Genomic DNA, 17,285 nt, shown 5'->3' with positions numbered 1-17,285 from the left:
ACAGGCTATCCCCACTTCAGTCAATCCTGAATACGGCGGTCAGACTCATCCACCTTACCAACTGCTCCGTTTCCGCCACCCCCCTCTGCCAATCCCTCCACTGGCTTCCAATTGCCCAACGGATCAAATTCAAAATGCTAACACTGATGTACAAAGCTGTCCATAATACTGCCCCAAACTACATCACCGACCTAATATCCAATTACCACCGAAAACGCACTCTCCGCTCCTCACAAGACCTCCTTCTCTCTAGTTCCCTGGTCTCCTCCTCCCATGCCCACCTCCAGGACTTCTCCAGGGCATCACCAATCCTCTGGAACTCCCTACCCCAATCCATCAGACTATCAACTACTCTCTTCTCCTTTAGGCGCACCCTGAAAACCCACCTCTTCAGGGAAGCCTACCCCGCCCCCTGCTAATTGCCGATCTCCTCCACTCTTCCTACCACTCCATCCCCCACAGCTTTTCCTCCTGTACCACTATCCCCTCCCTCCTAGATTGTAAGCTCTAAGGAGCAGGGCCCTCGAACCCCTCGTGTATCGCATTGTATTATTATTGTACTGTCTCTTGTATTGTCTCCCATTGTAATGTACAGCGCTGAGCGAACTGTTGGCGCTTTATAAACACTGTATAATAATAATAATTGTAAGGTCTAACAAGCAGGGCCTTTGGATTCCTACTGTATTTATTTGTGTTTTAACTGTACTGTTGGCACTCATATTTTAAAGTGCTGCATAAATTGTTGGCGCTATATAAATCCTGTATAATAATAATAATTCACTTTGAAAAGGCTGGAAGCACTTTCTAAAATCCAAAAAATGCGACTGCAGCATTTTCTTCTATGCAGAATACCATATGCATTGTAGTATGATTTTCTGCATGTACTTACAACAGCTACTGTACATGTGCATTGGAGTGCTGTTCCAAATGAATGGCACTACAAAGCAATGCGCATAGTAGAATGTGTTTCAGTAACAAACAGTAAAACATGCATTACTGAAACACATAGGTGTAAATACAGCCTAAGTGTCCATCGTAATGGCCATAGCAAGTTAATGGAGGTAAATATTTAGGCACAGGCATTTTATCAATGGGCTACTGGCATTGATAAAGACAAAATATCTTTTTCAGGTAGTTTGGCTCTTTACAGAGTCAAAGAGAATTTACAACTGTCCTCACTATGATTTTCCAAAGTGAGAATGCAGTCATGTACTGCGGTTGACCTACTAAAAATTAATAAAAGCCGTTTACCTAGGAAAGTAAATGTCCACTTTCGAAAGTGTATATTCATGTGGCAAAGCTACAGTCAGTTTGATTGCAATTTGCAAATAAAGAAAAAAAATGAATGTAATGTTTAGGTAGACCCTTGTACTATGCAGCCAGTGATAAATCTAAAGTAGATTTTACAATCATACTGTGACGTGTGACTATTTTACTAAATTCATAGACTAATTACCAATAACAAAGCTTTTTATATATATATATATATATATATATATATATATATATATATATATATATATATATATATATATATATATATATATATATATATATATATATGTAGATATAGACACACACATGCACACAATTAGGTCCATATATGTTTGGACACAGGCACAATTTTTAGTTTTTCAGGTATTTACCAAAATATATTCAAGCTATAGTTATATAATGGATATGGGCTGAAAGTGCACACTCTCTGGTTTAATTTGAGGGTATGTACATCCAAATTGGAGGAAGGGTTTAGGAATTACAGCTCTTAAGAGTAGCCAGTAGCCATCCCACCTTTTTCAAGGGACCAAAAGTAACTGGACAATTGAATATAATCATAAATAAAATGTTCATTTTTAATATTTTGTTGAAAATTCTTCACTGCAAATGACTGCCTGCAGTCTGGAACCCATGGACATTACCAAAGACTGGGTTTCCTCCTTTCTGATGCTTTGCCAGGCTCTAACTGCAGCTGTCTTCAGTTGTTCTTTGTTTGTGGGTCTTTCCGCCTTTAGTTTTGCCTTCAGCAAGTAAAATGCATGCTCAATTGGGTTGAGATCAGGTGATTTGACTCAGCCATTGCAGAATATTCCACTTCTTTTCCTTCAAAAGCTCCTGGGTTGCTTTTGCAGTGTATTTTGGATCATTGCCCATCTTACTGTGAAGCACCGTCCAATCAACTTTGCTGCATTTGGCTGAATCTGGGCTGACAATATATCTCTAAACACTGCAGAATTCATCCGACTGCTTCTGTCTTCTCTCACATCATCAATAAACACGAATGACCCAGTGCCACTGGAAGCCCATGCCATCACACTGCCTCCACCATGTTTTACAGATGACGTTGTGTGCTTTGGATCATGAGCTGTTCCAAGCTTTCTCCACATTTTTTTCTTCCCGTCATTCTGGTACAGATTAATCTTCGTTTCATCCGTCCAAAGAATGCTTTTCCAGAACTGGTCTGGCTTTTTTAGATTTTTTTTTGGCAAAGTCTAATCTGGCTTCTCTATTCTTCAGGCTTATGAATGGTTTGCACCTTGTGGTGAACCCTCTGTATTTGCTCTCGTGAAGTCTTCTCTTGATTGTAGACTTTGACAATGATTCGCCCACCTCCTGAAGAGTGTCCTTCACTCGTCTGGATGTTGGGTTTTTCTTTACCAGAGAGAGGATCCTGCGATCATCCACCATTGTGGATGTCCATGCCTTTTTATGTTGCTGAACTATTTAATGAATAATTAGACTCACCTGTAGTTAAATTCTTGTTAATTAGGATTTTGTTGTCTAAAATGTAGCTTTGCTCCTAAGACTTTCATGGGGTGTATTCATTTTTGCAACATGGTCTTGAAAGAATTTGTTAGGAAAAATACTTTTTTGTGTGTGCAAATTAACAAATCTTGTTTGCAATCAATGGCCCGCATTTGTGGAAGTATTTTGTAGTATAGTGTCCCATAGAAAATGTTAACTTCAGAAAGGAAAGTAAAAGGTTCTCTGACAAATCTGTTGGGGTGTACTCATTTATGAGGAGCACCGCATTATATATATTGGTGCAGCAAAAGATTCTTTCTGGCACCTGGTGCAGTAAAAGCTTCTTTCTGGCACCTCGACTAAACAGCTCATTTTTGTTCAAGTATCACCGTATTGTACTCCTTAAAAACAACCACATCATCTTTTTCCAGAGGAGCCTGTAGTTCTTTGAGGTTGCCTGTGGGTTTTTCTTTGAATCCCGGCCAATTGTTCTGTCAGTTATTGCTGCAATCTTTCTTGGTCTACCTGACCTTGGCATCAAGAGATCCCCGAAGTTTCCACTTCTTAATAGGTGATTTAACAGTACTGATTGGCATATTCAAGGCTTTGGACATCTTTTTATGTCCTTTTCCATCTTTATAAAGTTCTGTTACGCAGAACTTTTGACAGTTCTTTTCTGATCCCCATGGCTCAGTATCTAGCCTAGTCAGTGCTTCCACGTAAGAGCTAACAAACTCATTGACTATTTATGCACTGACACTAAGTGCAATTTAAAAAGCAACAGATGTGGGACATTAACCTCCAATTGCCATTTTAACCAGTGTGCGTCACCTTGTGTGTCTGTACTAAGGCCAAACATTCCAGGGTATGTAAACTTTCAAGCAAAGGCCATCTAGGTGATTTCTGTTATTATGATTTAAAAAAGAGCCAAAACAACTATTTGACAATAAATGGCTTCATATGATCATCATCCTTCAATAAAAGAGCATTTTTTGGCATGAGCAGTCATATTTTCAATATCAATGCCAAAATTTCACAATTTCTGTCAGGGTATGCAAACTTTTGAGCCCAACTGTATATGTTTAAAGTAATTAAGAGAGCTGGAAGGCTGAATTAATAAATTTGACACTTATATGAACCACTCTAACAAGGAAATGTGCATTATAGCAGGCTTAAAGAATACTTGAGGAGAGAGACAAGAGGAGCAGTTTATTGGAATAGCTAGCCCAAGATTAAATCAGGTTTATCAATTTTTATAGCCAGCTCCACTGGCTCTTAATAAAACTCCTAGGTTTTATTAAGCATTAACAATTTGTATATTAAAAACGTGTATACACATCTAGGACTGACATCTCTGGAATGAGTGAGTAAACCCTTTTCTCTGACTTCTGAAGCTTCAAATTTTTTGGAGGTGCCAATTTCAAAGCAATAGATTATGGAGGCAATTATAAATTTGCCTATAGCGACACCTGACCTCACCCACCTGACCCACACGGCTGCTATGGGAAGCAAGGGAGGATCCTATTAGGGAGGTTGTTGAAGGCAAATGTAACTGCATTTTCCAGTCTAGAAGAGTGGATGTCATATGTTGAGCAGTATAGAATTATTGCTCTTAGAACCTTTCCTACAAATCCTGGACTATAATTAATCCAAGGATCTGAAAAACTGGGGAGATACAGTTAGCTGGAAAATTAGGTTTAAGGCTGGGTTCGCACCCAAGCATAGCAGGAACCTGCATTCTCCCTTGTGGTTTTTTTGTATGTTTAAGAGCATTTCTGTGTGCTACACATGAAGCAGCCCATTTACTTTATTGGGATGCCCTAAGTGCAACAAACGCCCCAGAGAAGCTCCAAAATCGTATTTTTTCACTGCGTGTTTGGTGCATTTTCTGCATGAAAAAACACATTGGGAAACATGTGGCTGCTACCCAGACTTGGGGTGCCATTTGTAATGGTCGTGTGTACTGGACACGAATAGCTGTGTGTGTACCAGCCATGTTGTTCCTTATTCAGCCAATACATTTTACTTGTCACTATCTTTTCTGTGTTTTACCAAAGACACAGCTGTAGTGACCTTCCCGCTCCCTCCTACTTCAAGTCATGGAATCCACAACTGTTAACTGATGCCAGGACCTACTTATCAGTCCATTTATTGGACAAACTGGCCCTTTCCATTAACCAATCCACATTTCCATCTGGAAACCCTAATAAAACCTTCACCCTTGCAAGCTTGAGTGACTGGAGTGTTACCAGACATTTTCAGCTCTTCCCCTATTGTAAATACTGTAGCATTGCCCATTTCTGACTGTTTATCAGTCAACACTCAAAAACTTCAGTATAATTCCTAACTTTTGAAATACTGACATCCCAGCAACCACCTCTTAGAATGGATGATTGGTCAAATGGTCTCTGCTAACACCCCCCTTGATGTGAAGAAAAGTGGAATGGCACCACATTTTGACAGCTCTCGTTTAACATCAAACCAAGGAAAAACTTGGGGGGAAAATCTGGCAGGGGCTGCAGGATCGGGAACATGTTACACCCTAAAAAGCGGTGGAACATGTAATACGCTCCCAATGGTGAAATTATCCTTTAACCACTTCAATACCGGGTACTTTTACTCCCTTCCTGCCCAGGCCAATTTTCAGGTTTCAGCTCTCTCACACTTTGAATGACAATTGCACGGTACACTGTACCCAAACTAAAATTTTATCATTTTGTTCACACAAATAGAGCTTTCTTTTGGTGGTATTTAATTTTTTGCTAAATTAACAAAAAAATAGACTGAAAATTAAAAAAAAAAAAAAAAAAAACACAATTTTCTGTTTCTGTTATAAAAGTTTGCAAATAAATAATTATTCTTCATAAATTTAGGCCAAGATATATTCTGCTACATTTCTTTGGTGAAAATAATCCAAATCAGTATTTATTATTTAGTCTGTAGGAAAGTTATAGAGTTCACAAACTATGGGATATATCTGAAAATTGATCAATCCTGAAGCACTGACGGCCAATCTAATTTCTTGAGGCCCAAAAATGTCAGAACAGTACAGATATCCCCCAAATGACAGTCCGAAGTATTTCATAAGAGGCATGGCAAGTTTTTTGAAGTTGGAATTTTGTCATAATTTTTCGAAAAAATTCGATTCATTCAGGTTTTTTTTTGTTGTGATTAGCTATTAGTGGCCACAGCTAATCACATGACACAGATGGGCTGTGATTGGCCCAGCCTGTGCATGTGATCGCTGTGACCATTCACAGCTAGACACACTTGTATACAATGGATGGCATGAAAGGTAGCCATCCATTGTATTCAACTGTCATGTGACCTGCTGTGATTGGTGACAGCAGGTCACATGGTAATGGCAACTGGGCCTGTACACAGATCTGTCATCGGCTGTGTCCGAGGTACAAGGCTGATGACAGATCTCGCCACAGCGCGGCCCTGCGGGCACGCACAGAGCACGATCCGGGAAGGCCGCCATATGGTGTCCTCCCGGAGGGACGAAGTGTTAGCCTATGGCCAAATGGCGACCGGGTGGGGCGGAAACTGGTTAAGTATTCTCACCCTCAACTTTTTTTTTTCTCTACTGCATTATCGTCTCTTTCCTACTTTGTAATACCTTTGCTCTTTTTATTGTAAATATTTTACTTGCACAGTTTAATTAATAAACCCTATTTTGAAAAGTGTTGAAATTGTCTTCAAGGTTCTGATGCAAACTAAAAGAATCCTCGTCTCTTGAAGAGCGCTACGGAATATGATAAATCTCTGAATATACAGGTCTGTGGTGACAGTGTATGTACAGACATTTATTTCAAAATCCTGTTATTGCTAATCTTGTGGAAGTTTCCCACTGTTCGATAAAAGTAGGTGGAGGCAGTATAAAGAGTTAATTGATTAGTTAACTAAACCCAGTAACAATCACTTTGTCTGTTGGCACCTAGATTGTGGTCCCGCAAGCTGGAAAGTCTTTGTGCAGTGTGGGGCTGAGAGTGCCATTGTTGCATAAGTGACAGCGTGGTGTGAGGTAGACCAGTCTTTTGTCATAGGTTGGTGAAAAGACATCCGTGTTCGTCACAATATTAACAATTAATGCCACCGCAAGCACAATGTACATTTGCAACAAAGTTCCAAAACCTGCATATTCTGTGCAGTTTATTGCACATTCCGTAAAACGCCAAGTGTAAATGGAGCCTAAAAGTAAATTTCCTGTAGTGGTGCTTCTATTATAATGTCTATCCACCACACTACTTGACACTCTTAAGGTCCCCCATAGACAGCTTGAATTTCAGCTCATTCCTACTAAAATCGGCCAAAAAATTCAGGTGCCATGGGCTACCTGAATACAATGGAGATTCCTCCATACATGCTGTTAGATTAGATGGCGAAATAAAGTGATTTTTCCTCTGTCTCTTGTGGGCTTAAAGGTCAAAATCGGAACCACCTACACACAGCCTTACTATGTTGACAATAGTTGTCCTTAGTTAGGCATACTTCATGTTTAGATTAGTGACATGTATTGTTGATATTGCCAGGTACCACAGAGAGTTGATTAGGGGATGGGGTTCTTCAAAATGTTGCTATGGGGCCCTTATGATCTCTAGCCACACTCCTGCCCGACTTTTCTGGGCTACTGCAGAGTTTATGTAAATGCTAAACCAACTTCCTAAATCCTTGTATAATGCTCATTTTTAAAGTAAACTTTGAAGTGAAAATAAAACCAGGTTAAAGACCTCAGGTTTTTCCTAAGGGCCAATTTCTTTAATAAAATAGATGCAAAAATGATTGCCAAAATGTTTGAATCTTTATTTATGCAAAATAATGACAATAATAAAAAAAGATATCCTATATGCCTTTGGTACCATCAAATAAATAAAAACCTTGCATCCTCTGAACCATAGAATCACAATTAACCCAGATTAAGGCAAAAACAAATCCAACAACAATCGATCATATAAAGCGGAATCCAGTTTTCATATTTTTGCCTGATCCTCACAGGTATTTGAATATTCCCTTTATCAGCATTTTACAGTGCCACTTCTTAAAAATGTCCTTAATAGCCAGTTATATTTGTGTTTAGAAATGTTGCTGGCCCTGAAGCAATCTACAAAAACCTAGGCCTAGGCTCCCATGGAAGTCTATTCTACATTTTATCAGCTAGAACTGTAACGAAACCTTTCATATGGAGGTTGAACCTTTCCCTCCAGGCACAGTGTTCCCTGTATAGCTATTGTTTTGATAGAATATGGATAGGTTATAACTCCTGTTGGGTTATGTTGCTGGACGTATTTTGTCCTGAGCACTTTTCCCAAGATTTGGAACTATTAGCGTAAGTGCCTGGAGTTCTGCTTCAAACCTTTAAGAATACAAGCACATGTAATGTTACAGTATATTCCCTAAAACTGAGAAGACAAATGACTAACTTTAGCAGCTGCTTACCTCATCGTCATTGACCAATTCTTTTTTGACAACTTTCATTGCATAGATGCGTTCTGTCTTCTTTAACCTCACCAGCAGTACTTTGGCATAGCTACCTCTTCCAATAACTCTGAGTAAGTCAAAATCCTGCAGACCCAGGCTGGAGGGGGGTTTACCACTCTCCCGGCTGTTTCTTGCCTGCAGAGAGATCAAATTCAAAAGGAACAGATGAAAGCTATCATTTCATGTATAATAAATCCTGTATAATAATTTCATGTTACAGCAGCATTTTGTAGCGATTGACATTGTGTTCAGCAGTAAGACAAGGAGAGGATGACTCAAGAACAATACTATTCATGAAAAAATACTGCTTAAAGAGGACAGCTTTCCAGCAATTCACCACACAATGCTTTACTGTAAGAAAAGAAAGCTATCCATGTCTGAAGCTAAAGAGAACAACGCAAATTTTCTGTGTTCATACAATGAAGGAAATACATTCAATTTACTACTTTGAAGGCATGAGCACATCAAGTGCCAGAAGAGTTTGAAATGGTGAACATGCTCATGAAAACAAGAACATTGGTGAAGCTGCCACCCATAGCAACCAATATGGTTTGATTTCAAATTAAAGAGGGAATCAGATTGGTTGGTTGGGATAGCTGACAGGTCCACCTTTCACCAGTTTTCACATATTTAGCCAATTAATCACTTTTCATGTAACTCTAAGGAACCAAGTGGCTTTCCTTCGAATAGCTACAATCTTCAATATTAAATGTATGTTGGGTAAAAAGCTCCAATGACTCAAATCCTACTATAACAAACTCTACATTTAATGTGGTTCTAAAGGCTCAGCGTTTCACACCTTCTGTGTGTAGCGACCCCCCTAGCACCCCCCCCCCCCATTCTTACCCTTCAATCCAGCAGTGCTCACAATAGCCTTGGCTGTATGGGGACTCTCCCTCCTCATTGCCCGAGAGTGAGCCAGTGAGGAACCAATCACAGCCAGTGAGAAAATGAGGAGAGAGAGGTGGGTGGGGCCAAGCCGGAGCTCTATGTGTCTTATGGATGCATGAAGCAGCCAGAGCGCTGGTGGGGGACCCAAAAGGAAGAGGAAAGGGGCAGCTGTGTGCAAATCTACTGCACAGAGCAGGTAAGTATAACATGTTTGTTAATTTAAAAAAAATTTTTTACTTTAGTATCACTTTAATGTAAAAAGTGTAACCGAGACTGTGGACTTTGTTTAATGTTCTACTACCACAATTGAGTCATTGACAATCAGACTGTTCTAATTCACTCAGCCACTTATGTTGTGGGTTCTAAAGATGAGAAGATGAGGGAAACATTTCTTCCTTTAGAGGAGACAATTCAAAGCAGACACAGACCCTCAAGTCATGGTCATATGAGCCTTTGATCTATACTGAAGGGGGCTGGGAAAATGGCACTCAGGAAAAAACTAAACTATCAACAGTTCTGCCTGTACAACAATCCCAGCCTTTAGCTGAGCATTGTGATTATTACATAAAGTAATGTTTTTAGGAATATATATTGAAAAACGTCTGATAGTGTTTGTGTAGCAATGGGCAAAAGGAGATACAGTTAGGTCCATACATATTTGGACACAGGCACAATTTTTGTTTTTCAGGTATTTACCAAAATATATTCAAGCCATAGTTATATAATGGATGTGGGCTGAAAGTGTACACTCTCAGGTTTAATTTGTGGGTATTTACATCCAAATTGGAGGGTTTAGGAATTACAGCTCTTAAGAGTAGCCAACCCCCCTTTTTCAAGGGACCAAAAGTAATTGGACAATTGAATCAAAAGCTGTTTTATGCCCAGATGTGGGATATTTCATTATTTCTTCATCAATTAAGCAGGTAAAAGGTCTGGAGTTGATTCTAAGTGTGGTATTTGCATTTGGAATCTGTTGCTGTGAACCTACATCATGCGTTTAAAGAAGATGTCCATGCAAGTGAAACAGGCCATTGTAAGGCTTCAAAAACGAAACCAAAACTAACAGGGAGATAGCAGCAAAAACAGTTTGGTACATTCTGAGGAAAAAATGTACTGGTGAGCTCAGCAACATAAAAAGGCATGGCCGTACATGGAAGACAAGAGTGGTGGATGATCGCAGGATCCTCTCTATGGTAAAGAAAACCACATTAACAACGTCCAGACAAGTGAAGGACACTCTCCAGGAGGTGGGCGTATCATCGTCAAAGTCTACAATCAAGAGAAGATTTCACGAGAGCAAATACAGATGGTTCACCACAAGGTGCAAACCACTCATAAGCATGAAGAATAGAAAAGCCAGATTAGACTTTGCCAAACAAATCATCTAAAAAAGCCAGACCAGTTCTGGAAAAGCATTCTTTGGACGGATGAAACAAAGACTAATCTGTACCAGAATGACGGGAAGAAAAAAGTGTGGAGAAGACTTGGAACAGCTCATGATCCAAAGCACACAACATCATTTGTAAAACATGGTGGAGGCAGTGTGATGGCATGGGTATGCATGGCTTCCAGTGGTACTGGGTCATTGGTGTTTATTGATGTGACAGAAGACAGAAGCAGCTGGATGAATTCTGTAGTGTTTAGAGGTATATTGTCAGCCCAGATTCAGCCAAATGCAGCAAAGTTGATTGGACGGCGCTTCACAGTACAGATGGACAATGATCCAATACACACTGCAAAAGCAACCCAGGAGCTTTTGAAGGAAAAGAAGTGGAATATTCTGCAATGGCCGAGTCAATCACCTGATCTCAACCCAATTGAGCATGCATTTCACTTGCTGAAGGCAGAAAGACCCACAAAGAACAACAGAAGACAGCTGCAGTTAGAGCCTGGCAAAGCATCAGAAAGGAGGAAACTCAGTCTCTGGTAATATCCATGGGTTCCAGACTTCAGGCAGTCACTGCCAGTAAAGGATTCTCAACACAATTGGAAAATGGAATGTATAAAAATGGTTGCAGTTCCTAAAATTTGTACTTGATATGTATGTTCAACCCCTTGAATTAGAGCTGAAAGTCTACACTTCAAATTAATTTGTATTGTTTTGGTTTAATTTATTCTGATGGCATACAGAGCCAAAAGTATGAAAACTGTGCAAGAAAAAGTATGTGAACCCCTTGGGATTACGTGGAGTTTTGCATGAATTGGGCATAAAACGTGCTCTAAACGTCATCTAAGTCACAATAGAAGAACACAGTCTGCTGAACATAATACTACACAAACATTAGATGTTGCCATGGTTTAATTGCACATAACATGTAAACATTCACAGTGCAGGGAGGAAAAAGTATGCGAGGCCCTAGCTTAATGACTTCTCCCAGAGCTAATTGGAGCCAGGAGTGAGCCAACCTTGTGTGATGATATTGGATGTGTTGCTGGCAGTTGTCCTGCCCTTAAAAAACACACACCTGTTTTGGGTTTACTGGCTTCAAGAAGCACGGTCTGATGTGAACCATGCCTTGCAAAAAAGAGCTCTCAGAAGACCTACGATCAAGAATTGTTGACTTGCATGAAGCTGGAAAGGGCTACAAAAGTATCTCCAAAAGCCTTGATGTTCATGTGTCCACGGTAAGACAGACTGTCTACAAATGGAGGAAGTTTAGCACTGTTGCTACTCTCCCTAGGCGTGGTCATCCTGTAAAAATGACTGCAAGAGCACAGCGCAGAATGCTGCATGAGGTAAATAAGAATCCCAGAGTGTCAGCTAAAGACCTACAGAAATCTCTGGCACATGCTAACATTTTTGTTGACACATCTACAATAAGGAAAACATTAAACAAGAATGGAGTACATGGGAGGACACCACGGAGGAAGCCATTGCTGTCCAAAAAGAATATTGCACCACGTTTGAAGTTTGCAAAAGAGCACCTGGATATTCCACAGCACTACTGGCAAAATATACTGTGGACAGATGAAACCAAGATTGAGTTGTTTGGGAAGAACACACAACACTATGTGTGGAGAAAAAAAGGCACAGCACACCAACATCAAAACCTCATCCCCACTGTAAAACATGGCGGAGGGAGCATCATGGTTTGGGGCTGCTTTGCTGCCTCAGGGCCTGGACGGATTGTTGTCATTGATGGGAAAAAGAATTCCAGAGTTTATCAAGACATTTTGCAGGAAAACGTACGACCATCTGTCCGCCAACTGAAGCTCCGCAGAGGATGGGTGATGCAACAGGACAATGACCCAAAGCATACAAGTAATTCAACAAAACAATGGCTGCAACAGCACAGAATACGCCTTCTGGAGTGGCCCAGTCAGAGTCCTGACCTCAACCCGATTGAAATGCTGTGGCATGACCTTAAGCGAGCGATTCACACCAGACATCCCAAGAATATTGCTACACTGAAACAGTTTTGTGAAGAGGAGTGGTCCAAAATTACTCCAGATCATTGTGCAGGTCTGATCTGCAACTACAGGAAACGTTTGGTTGAGGTTATTGCTGCCAAAGGAGGGTCAATGAGTTATTAAGTCCAAAGGTTCACATACTTTTTCTTCCCTGCACTGTGAATGTTTACATGTTATGTGCAATTAAACCATGGCAGCATCTAATGTTTGTGTAGTATTATGTTCAGCAGACTGTGTTCTTCTATTGTTGTGACTTAGATGACGTTCAGAGCACATTTTATGTCCAATTCATGCAAAACTCCACTTAATCCCAAGGGGTTCACATACTTTTTCTTGCAACTGTATATGGACTTACCTGTATATCTGCAGTGAAACTTGCCCAAGATAAACTTAAGGTGGTTGTAAGCCTTTGAAATGAACAAGGAACAAATCACACTATCATTTAGTGTGTACTTGTCCCAGTCCATAGCACCTAGTGTGGGTCCTGGACGCTCACTCCTTCCCCTGCAATCTGTATGAATCACTTTTGGCAGTATAGTCCTGACACCAGGCGATCCACACCAAAGCACCCCAGCATACAGGAGTTGCTTGAATCAGATGTGCATATTTCCCAGTGAGGCAGTGTAAAGGGAAGTGTGTCAATTCCCTCCACTCAGCTGTCAGATTACACTCTGCTCTGTGCAGTGTGAGATGTCAGATCCCTGTCCCTACCTCCTTGAGGTTGAGTAATACCATCTGATCTGTGTATTTTGGAGGGCTCTGGGGGAGAGAGCAGCAGCAGAAAAAAAGAGTGCACCATTTGTGGGAGGATTTGCTTCATCACTGTTTATCACCTGAGGCTAGTCACCGTAGTGGGCTTTACTGTTCAGTCGATCTCTTAGCTTTCAGCACTGTTGCACTTTGCATGTCAGTTGTAGTCATGCAAAACTGTACCCATATAAATTTGTATAATTTTTTTGCAACAGATAGAGCTTTCTTTTGGTGGTAATTTATCATAGCTGGTATTTTAGATTTTTTGCTAAATTAAAAAAAGACTGAAAATTTAAGGGAAAAAAAAAAGTTTAGATTCGGTTACAAAATTTTGCAAGTAATTTTTCTTCCTGATGTGTGCTGATGAGGCTGCACTAAGGTAACACTGATGGATACTAATGAGGTGCACTGATTGGCATTGATGGGGCTGCATTGATCATCAGGGCATTAATGATCAGTGCCCTGATTATCTGTGTAAATTTGTGCTGTCAGGATTGCCAGTATTGGCTTTCCTTCCCTCACACAGTGACAGTGTGTGAGGAAAGGAAATGCCGATAACCGACATTTGTTTACATGAGATCAGCTGTGATTGGACACAGCTGATCACATGCTAAAGGGCCGCTGTGATTGGCCATTTAACTCGATCTGTGATCGGCTCCAGCAATCACAGAGCGTGCCAATGCGCGCCCCAGGGGCGAGATGTGGTTAAAGCTGAGAAAGGCTGGAGACTCAGAATGGATGAGGTTATGAAGACCAGGGGAGGTGAGAAAGACTAGTAAAGGGGTGGCAAAATCTTCACTGCTTCTGGTGACTAATGTCTCCATATAGAGAAGGATAGGAAATCTAACATTTTAAAACTGTCACAGGAACAAAGTTAAAATCTTCCAGCGACACCTAGACCTGTGACAACTGTCTACGAGGAGATTTCCCTTTGCTTTGAAGAGATTTCCTGTTATTTCCTGATCTGTTCTTTGGAAATCCCCCCGTAGAAATACAGACATACTAAAAAAAGGTTTGAGATTTACAGTGAGGAACAGAAGTATTTGAACACCCTATGATTTTGAAAGCTCTCCCACTTAGAAATCATGGAGGGGTCTGAAATTCACATTGTAGGTGCATTCCAGCTCTGAGAGACAGAATTAAAAAAAAAATTCAGGAAATCACATTGTGTGATTTTAAAGAATTTATTTGTCTTGCACTGCTGAACATAAGTATTTGAACACCTGAGAAAATCAGTGTTAATATTTGGTACAGAAGCCTTTGTTTGCAATTACAGAGGTCAAACGTTTCCTGTAGTTCTTGACCAGGTTTGCACACACTGCAACAGGGATTTTGGCCCACTCCTCCACACAGATCTCCTCTAGATCTGTCAGGTTTCGGGGTTGTCGCTGAGCAACACAGAGTTTCAGCTCCCTCCAAAGATGTTCTATTGGATTTAGGTCTGGAGACTGGCTAGGCCACTCCAGAACCTTGATATGCTTCTTATGGAACCACTCCTTGGTTATCCTGGCTGTGTGCTTCGGGTCGTTGTCTCATTCATCCTCTCCTTAATACAGTGCAGTCGTCCTGTCCCCTTTGCAGAAAAGCACCCCCAAAGCATGATGTTACCACCCCCATGCTTCACAGTAGGGATGGTGTTCTTGGGATGCATCTCATCCTTTTTTCCTCAAAACACGACGAGTGAAGTTTAGACCAATACGTTCTACTGTGGTCTCATCTGACCACATGACTTTCTCCCATGCCTCCCCTGGATCATCCAGATGGTCATTGGCAAACTTCAGACGGGCCTGGATATGTGATGACTTGAGCAGGGGAACTATCCGTGTGATGCAGGATTAGAAACCATGACGGCGTAGTGTTCTACCGACAGTGACCATTGAAACTGTGGTCCCAGCTCTCTTCATGTCATTGACAAGCTCCTCCCTTGTAGTTCTGGGCTGATTCTTCACCTTTCTTATCATCAGTGATACCCCACGAGGTGAGATCTTGCATGGAGCCCCAGTCTGAGGAAGACTGACAGTCGTCTTTAGCCTCTTCCATTTTCTAACCATTGCTCCAAGAGTTTATCTGTTTTCACCAAGCTGCTTGGCAATTGCCCCATAGCCCTTTCCAGCCTTGTGGAGGTCCACAATTTTGTCTCTGGTGTCTTTTGACAGCTCTTTGGTCTTGCCCATGGTAGTAGTTGGCGTCTGACTATGGGGTGGACAGGTGTCTTTAAAGAGCTCAGACAGGTGCTACTAAGTTAGATTGAGTGGAGGAGAGGTGGACTTTTTAAAAAGGCACAGTAACAGGTCTTTGAGATCCAGAATTCTTGCTGTTTCTTAGGTGTTCAAATACTTAATCATATAATGTGATTTCCTGAATTTTTTTTTTTTTAATTCGGTCTCTCAGAGTGGGAATGCACCTACAATGTGAATTTCAGACCCCTCCATGATTTCTAAGTGGGAGAACTTGCAAAATCGCAGGGTGTTCAAATACTTCTGTTACTCACTGTATATACATTTTAAATGCAAGTTTGTGGACAAAATTTTACACCATCCAAATAAATTATATATTGTTTCATTATGGGTGGATCATGTTCGAATTGTAGCAACAGGTGAATTAAATACGGTGTTCCTAACAGCTTGTTTCTCTGACAATACCTTGATTGTTGATTGCTATATATTACCGATGAATTACTACTGTGGATATATATAAATTGATTAACCCCTTGATGCCGTCACACAAATATACGGCCTCACAGAACTGGGCTTTTTTCCGTGGGGCCGCATATTTGCGTACCTGTCTTTGTGCTAGGAGTGCGCCGCACTGCGCGCTCCCAGCACAAAGAACGTGGTGTCACTGAGAGCCCCGGGTCCTGTTCTAATGATTGGGACCCGGGACTCCCGATTCTGGGTCACATGATCGCTGTTATAGCCTCTGATTGGCTATCACAGTGATCAGTCACTGTGCAGCCTGGCCCTTGTTTTTTTTCTCTCTCTATGAATGGAGAAGAGATACATTGCATCTCTCTAACTCCTGGCATAGAGAGAAAAAAATGTTAAAAAGATAAATATTAAAAAATAAAATAAAGAAAAAATACCTAGATACCTAGATCAAGGTTTGATCTAGTTCAGTGCCAGGGTTGTTTGGGTCAAGGTCAAAGTCAAAGGTCAGGGTCAAAGGTCAGGATTAAAAGAAAATTGGTATCAGTGTCTGTTAGTGTCAATGTCAGTGTGTTTTAGGTAAAAAAAACAACAAACAAAATGTGCACTATTGTTTCTGGGCTGTACTACGGGTATAAAGCACAGATAACATACACATATATGGTATCGCTGTGATTGTCAAGAGCTGGAGAATTTATTTTGGGTTGTTCTTTGGTGGTAGGTTATGGTAGTAACCAGAAACACACAGCTAAATAAAAAAAATGATTTTTTTTTTACTATTTTGGGCCAGTTTTCCCTTGATAATAATAATAATAAAAAAAAAAAAATAATCGGGAGATATCCATTACCATTTACCACCAAATAAAAGCCCAATTTGTCCTGAAAAAAACGCGGTATAATTCACCTGGATGTACAAAGTAGTTGTGATATGTACGGTTTTACTAACACATGTCAACGTTGCAAAATTGTTCTTAGGCATTTAGATTTGTTTTACCCTTAGGCGAGAAGGGGTTAAAGATAGGTAAAATCCATGACTTTTTATCGTATTATGATTGATTGTATAACAAACGTTGGTTCGTGGCCAGGTACTCTAACTTACTCTTAAGTATGAATGAAGAATTTAAAAAAAAAATAAATTCTACATCTATTATCAGATATAAAGATCTACTCATAGATCTACTCATAAACACAATTAAATATGAAGGTCCATTGCACTAGGTTTTGTCAGCATGTGGAAAACAGTATTGTGCAAGTGAAGAGTGTGAGAGCTATGTCAGACAACTATGCCCAGCTTTAAACACTGATAGTAGTGGTGTTGGCTAAAAAAAGTCTTAATGAGTGTGTTAAGGCATTTTTGCTTGATATAGT

The 17,285-nt window shown here is 40.4% G+C and overlaps 1 protein-coding gene across 1 annotated transcript in view; it reads right to left on the bottom strand.

Annotated features, from left to right (window-relative positions):
* The window catches only part of PRKCI (protein kinase C iota), a 148,374-nt gene that overhangs the window by 31,591 nt on the left and 99,498 nt on the right, over positions 1 to 17,285 (bottom strand). The window contains exon 9 of the mRNA XM_089675487.1: positions 8,179 to 8,355. Within this exon, the coding sequence (XP_089531613.1) occupies positions 8,179 to 8,355 (177 nt within the window). The remainder of the gene's footprint in view (positions 1 to 8,178; positions 8,356 to 17,285) is intronic.

This window comes from Staurois parvus, unplaced genomic scaffold, assembly GCF_062004578.1.
Source record: "Staurois parvus isolate SC_StPar_1 unplaced genomic scaffold, SC_StPar_1.0 ptg000155l, whole genome shotgun sequence".
Classification (NCBI taxonomy): Eukaryota; Metazoa; Chordata; class Amphibia; order Anura; family Ranidae; genus Staurois; species Staurois parvus.
This window is presented reverse-complemented; position numbering and strand designations above follow the sequence as displayed.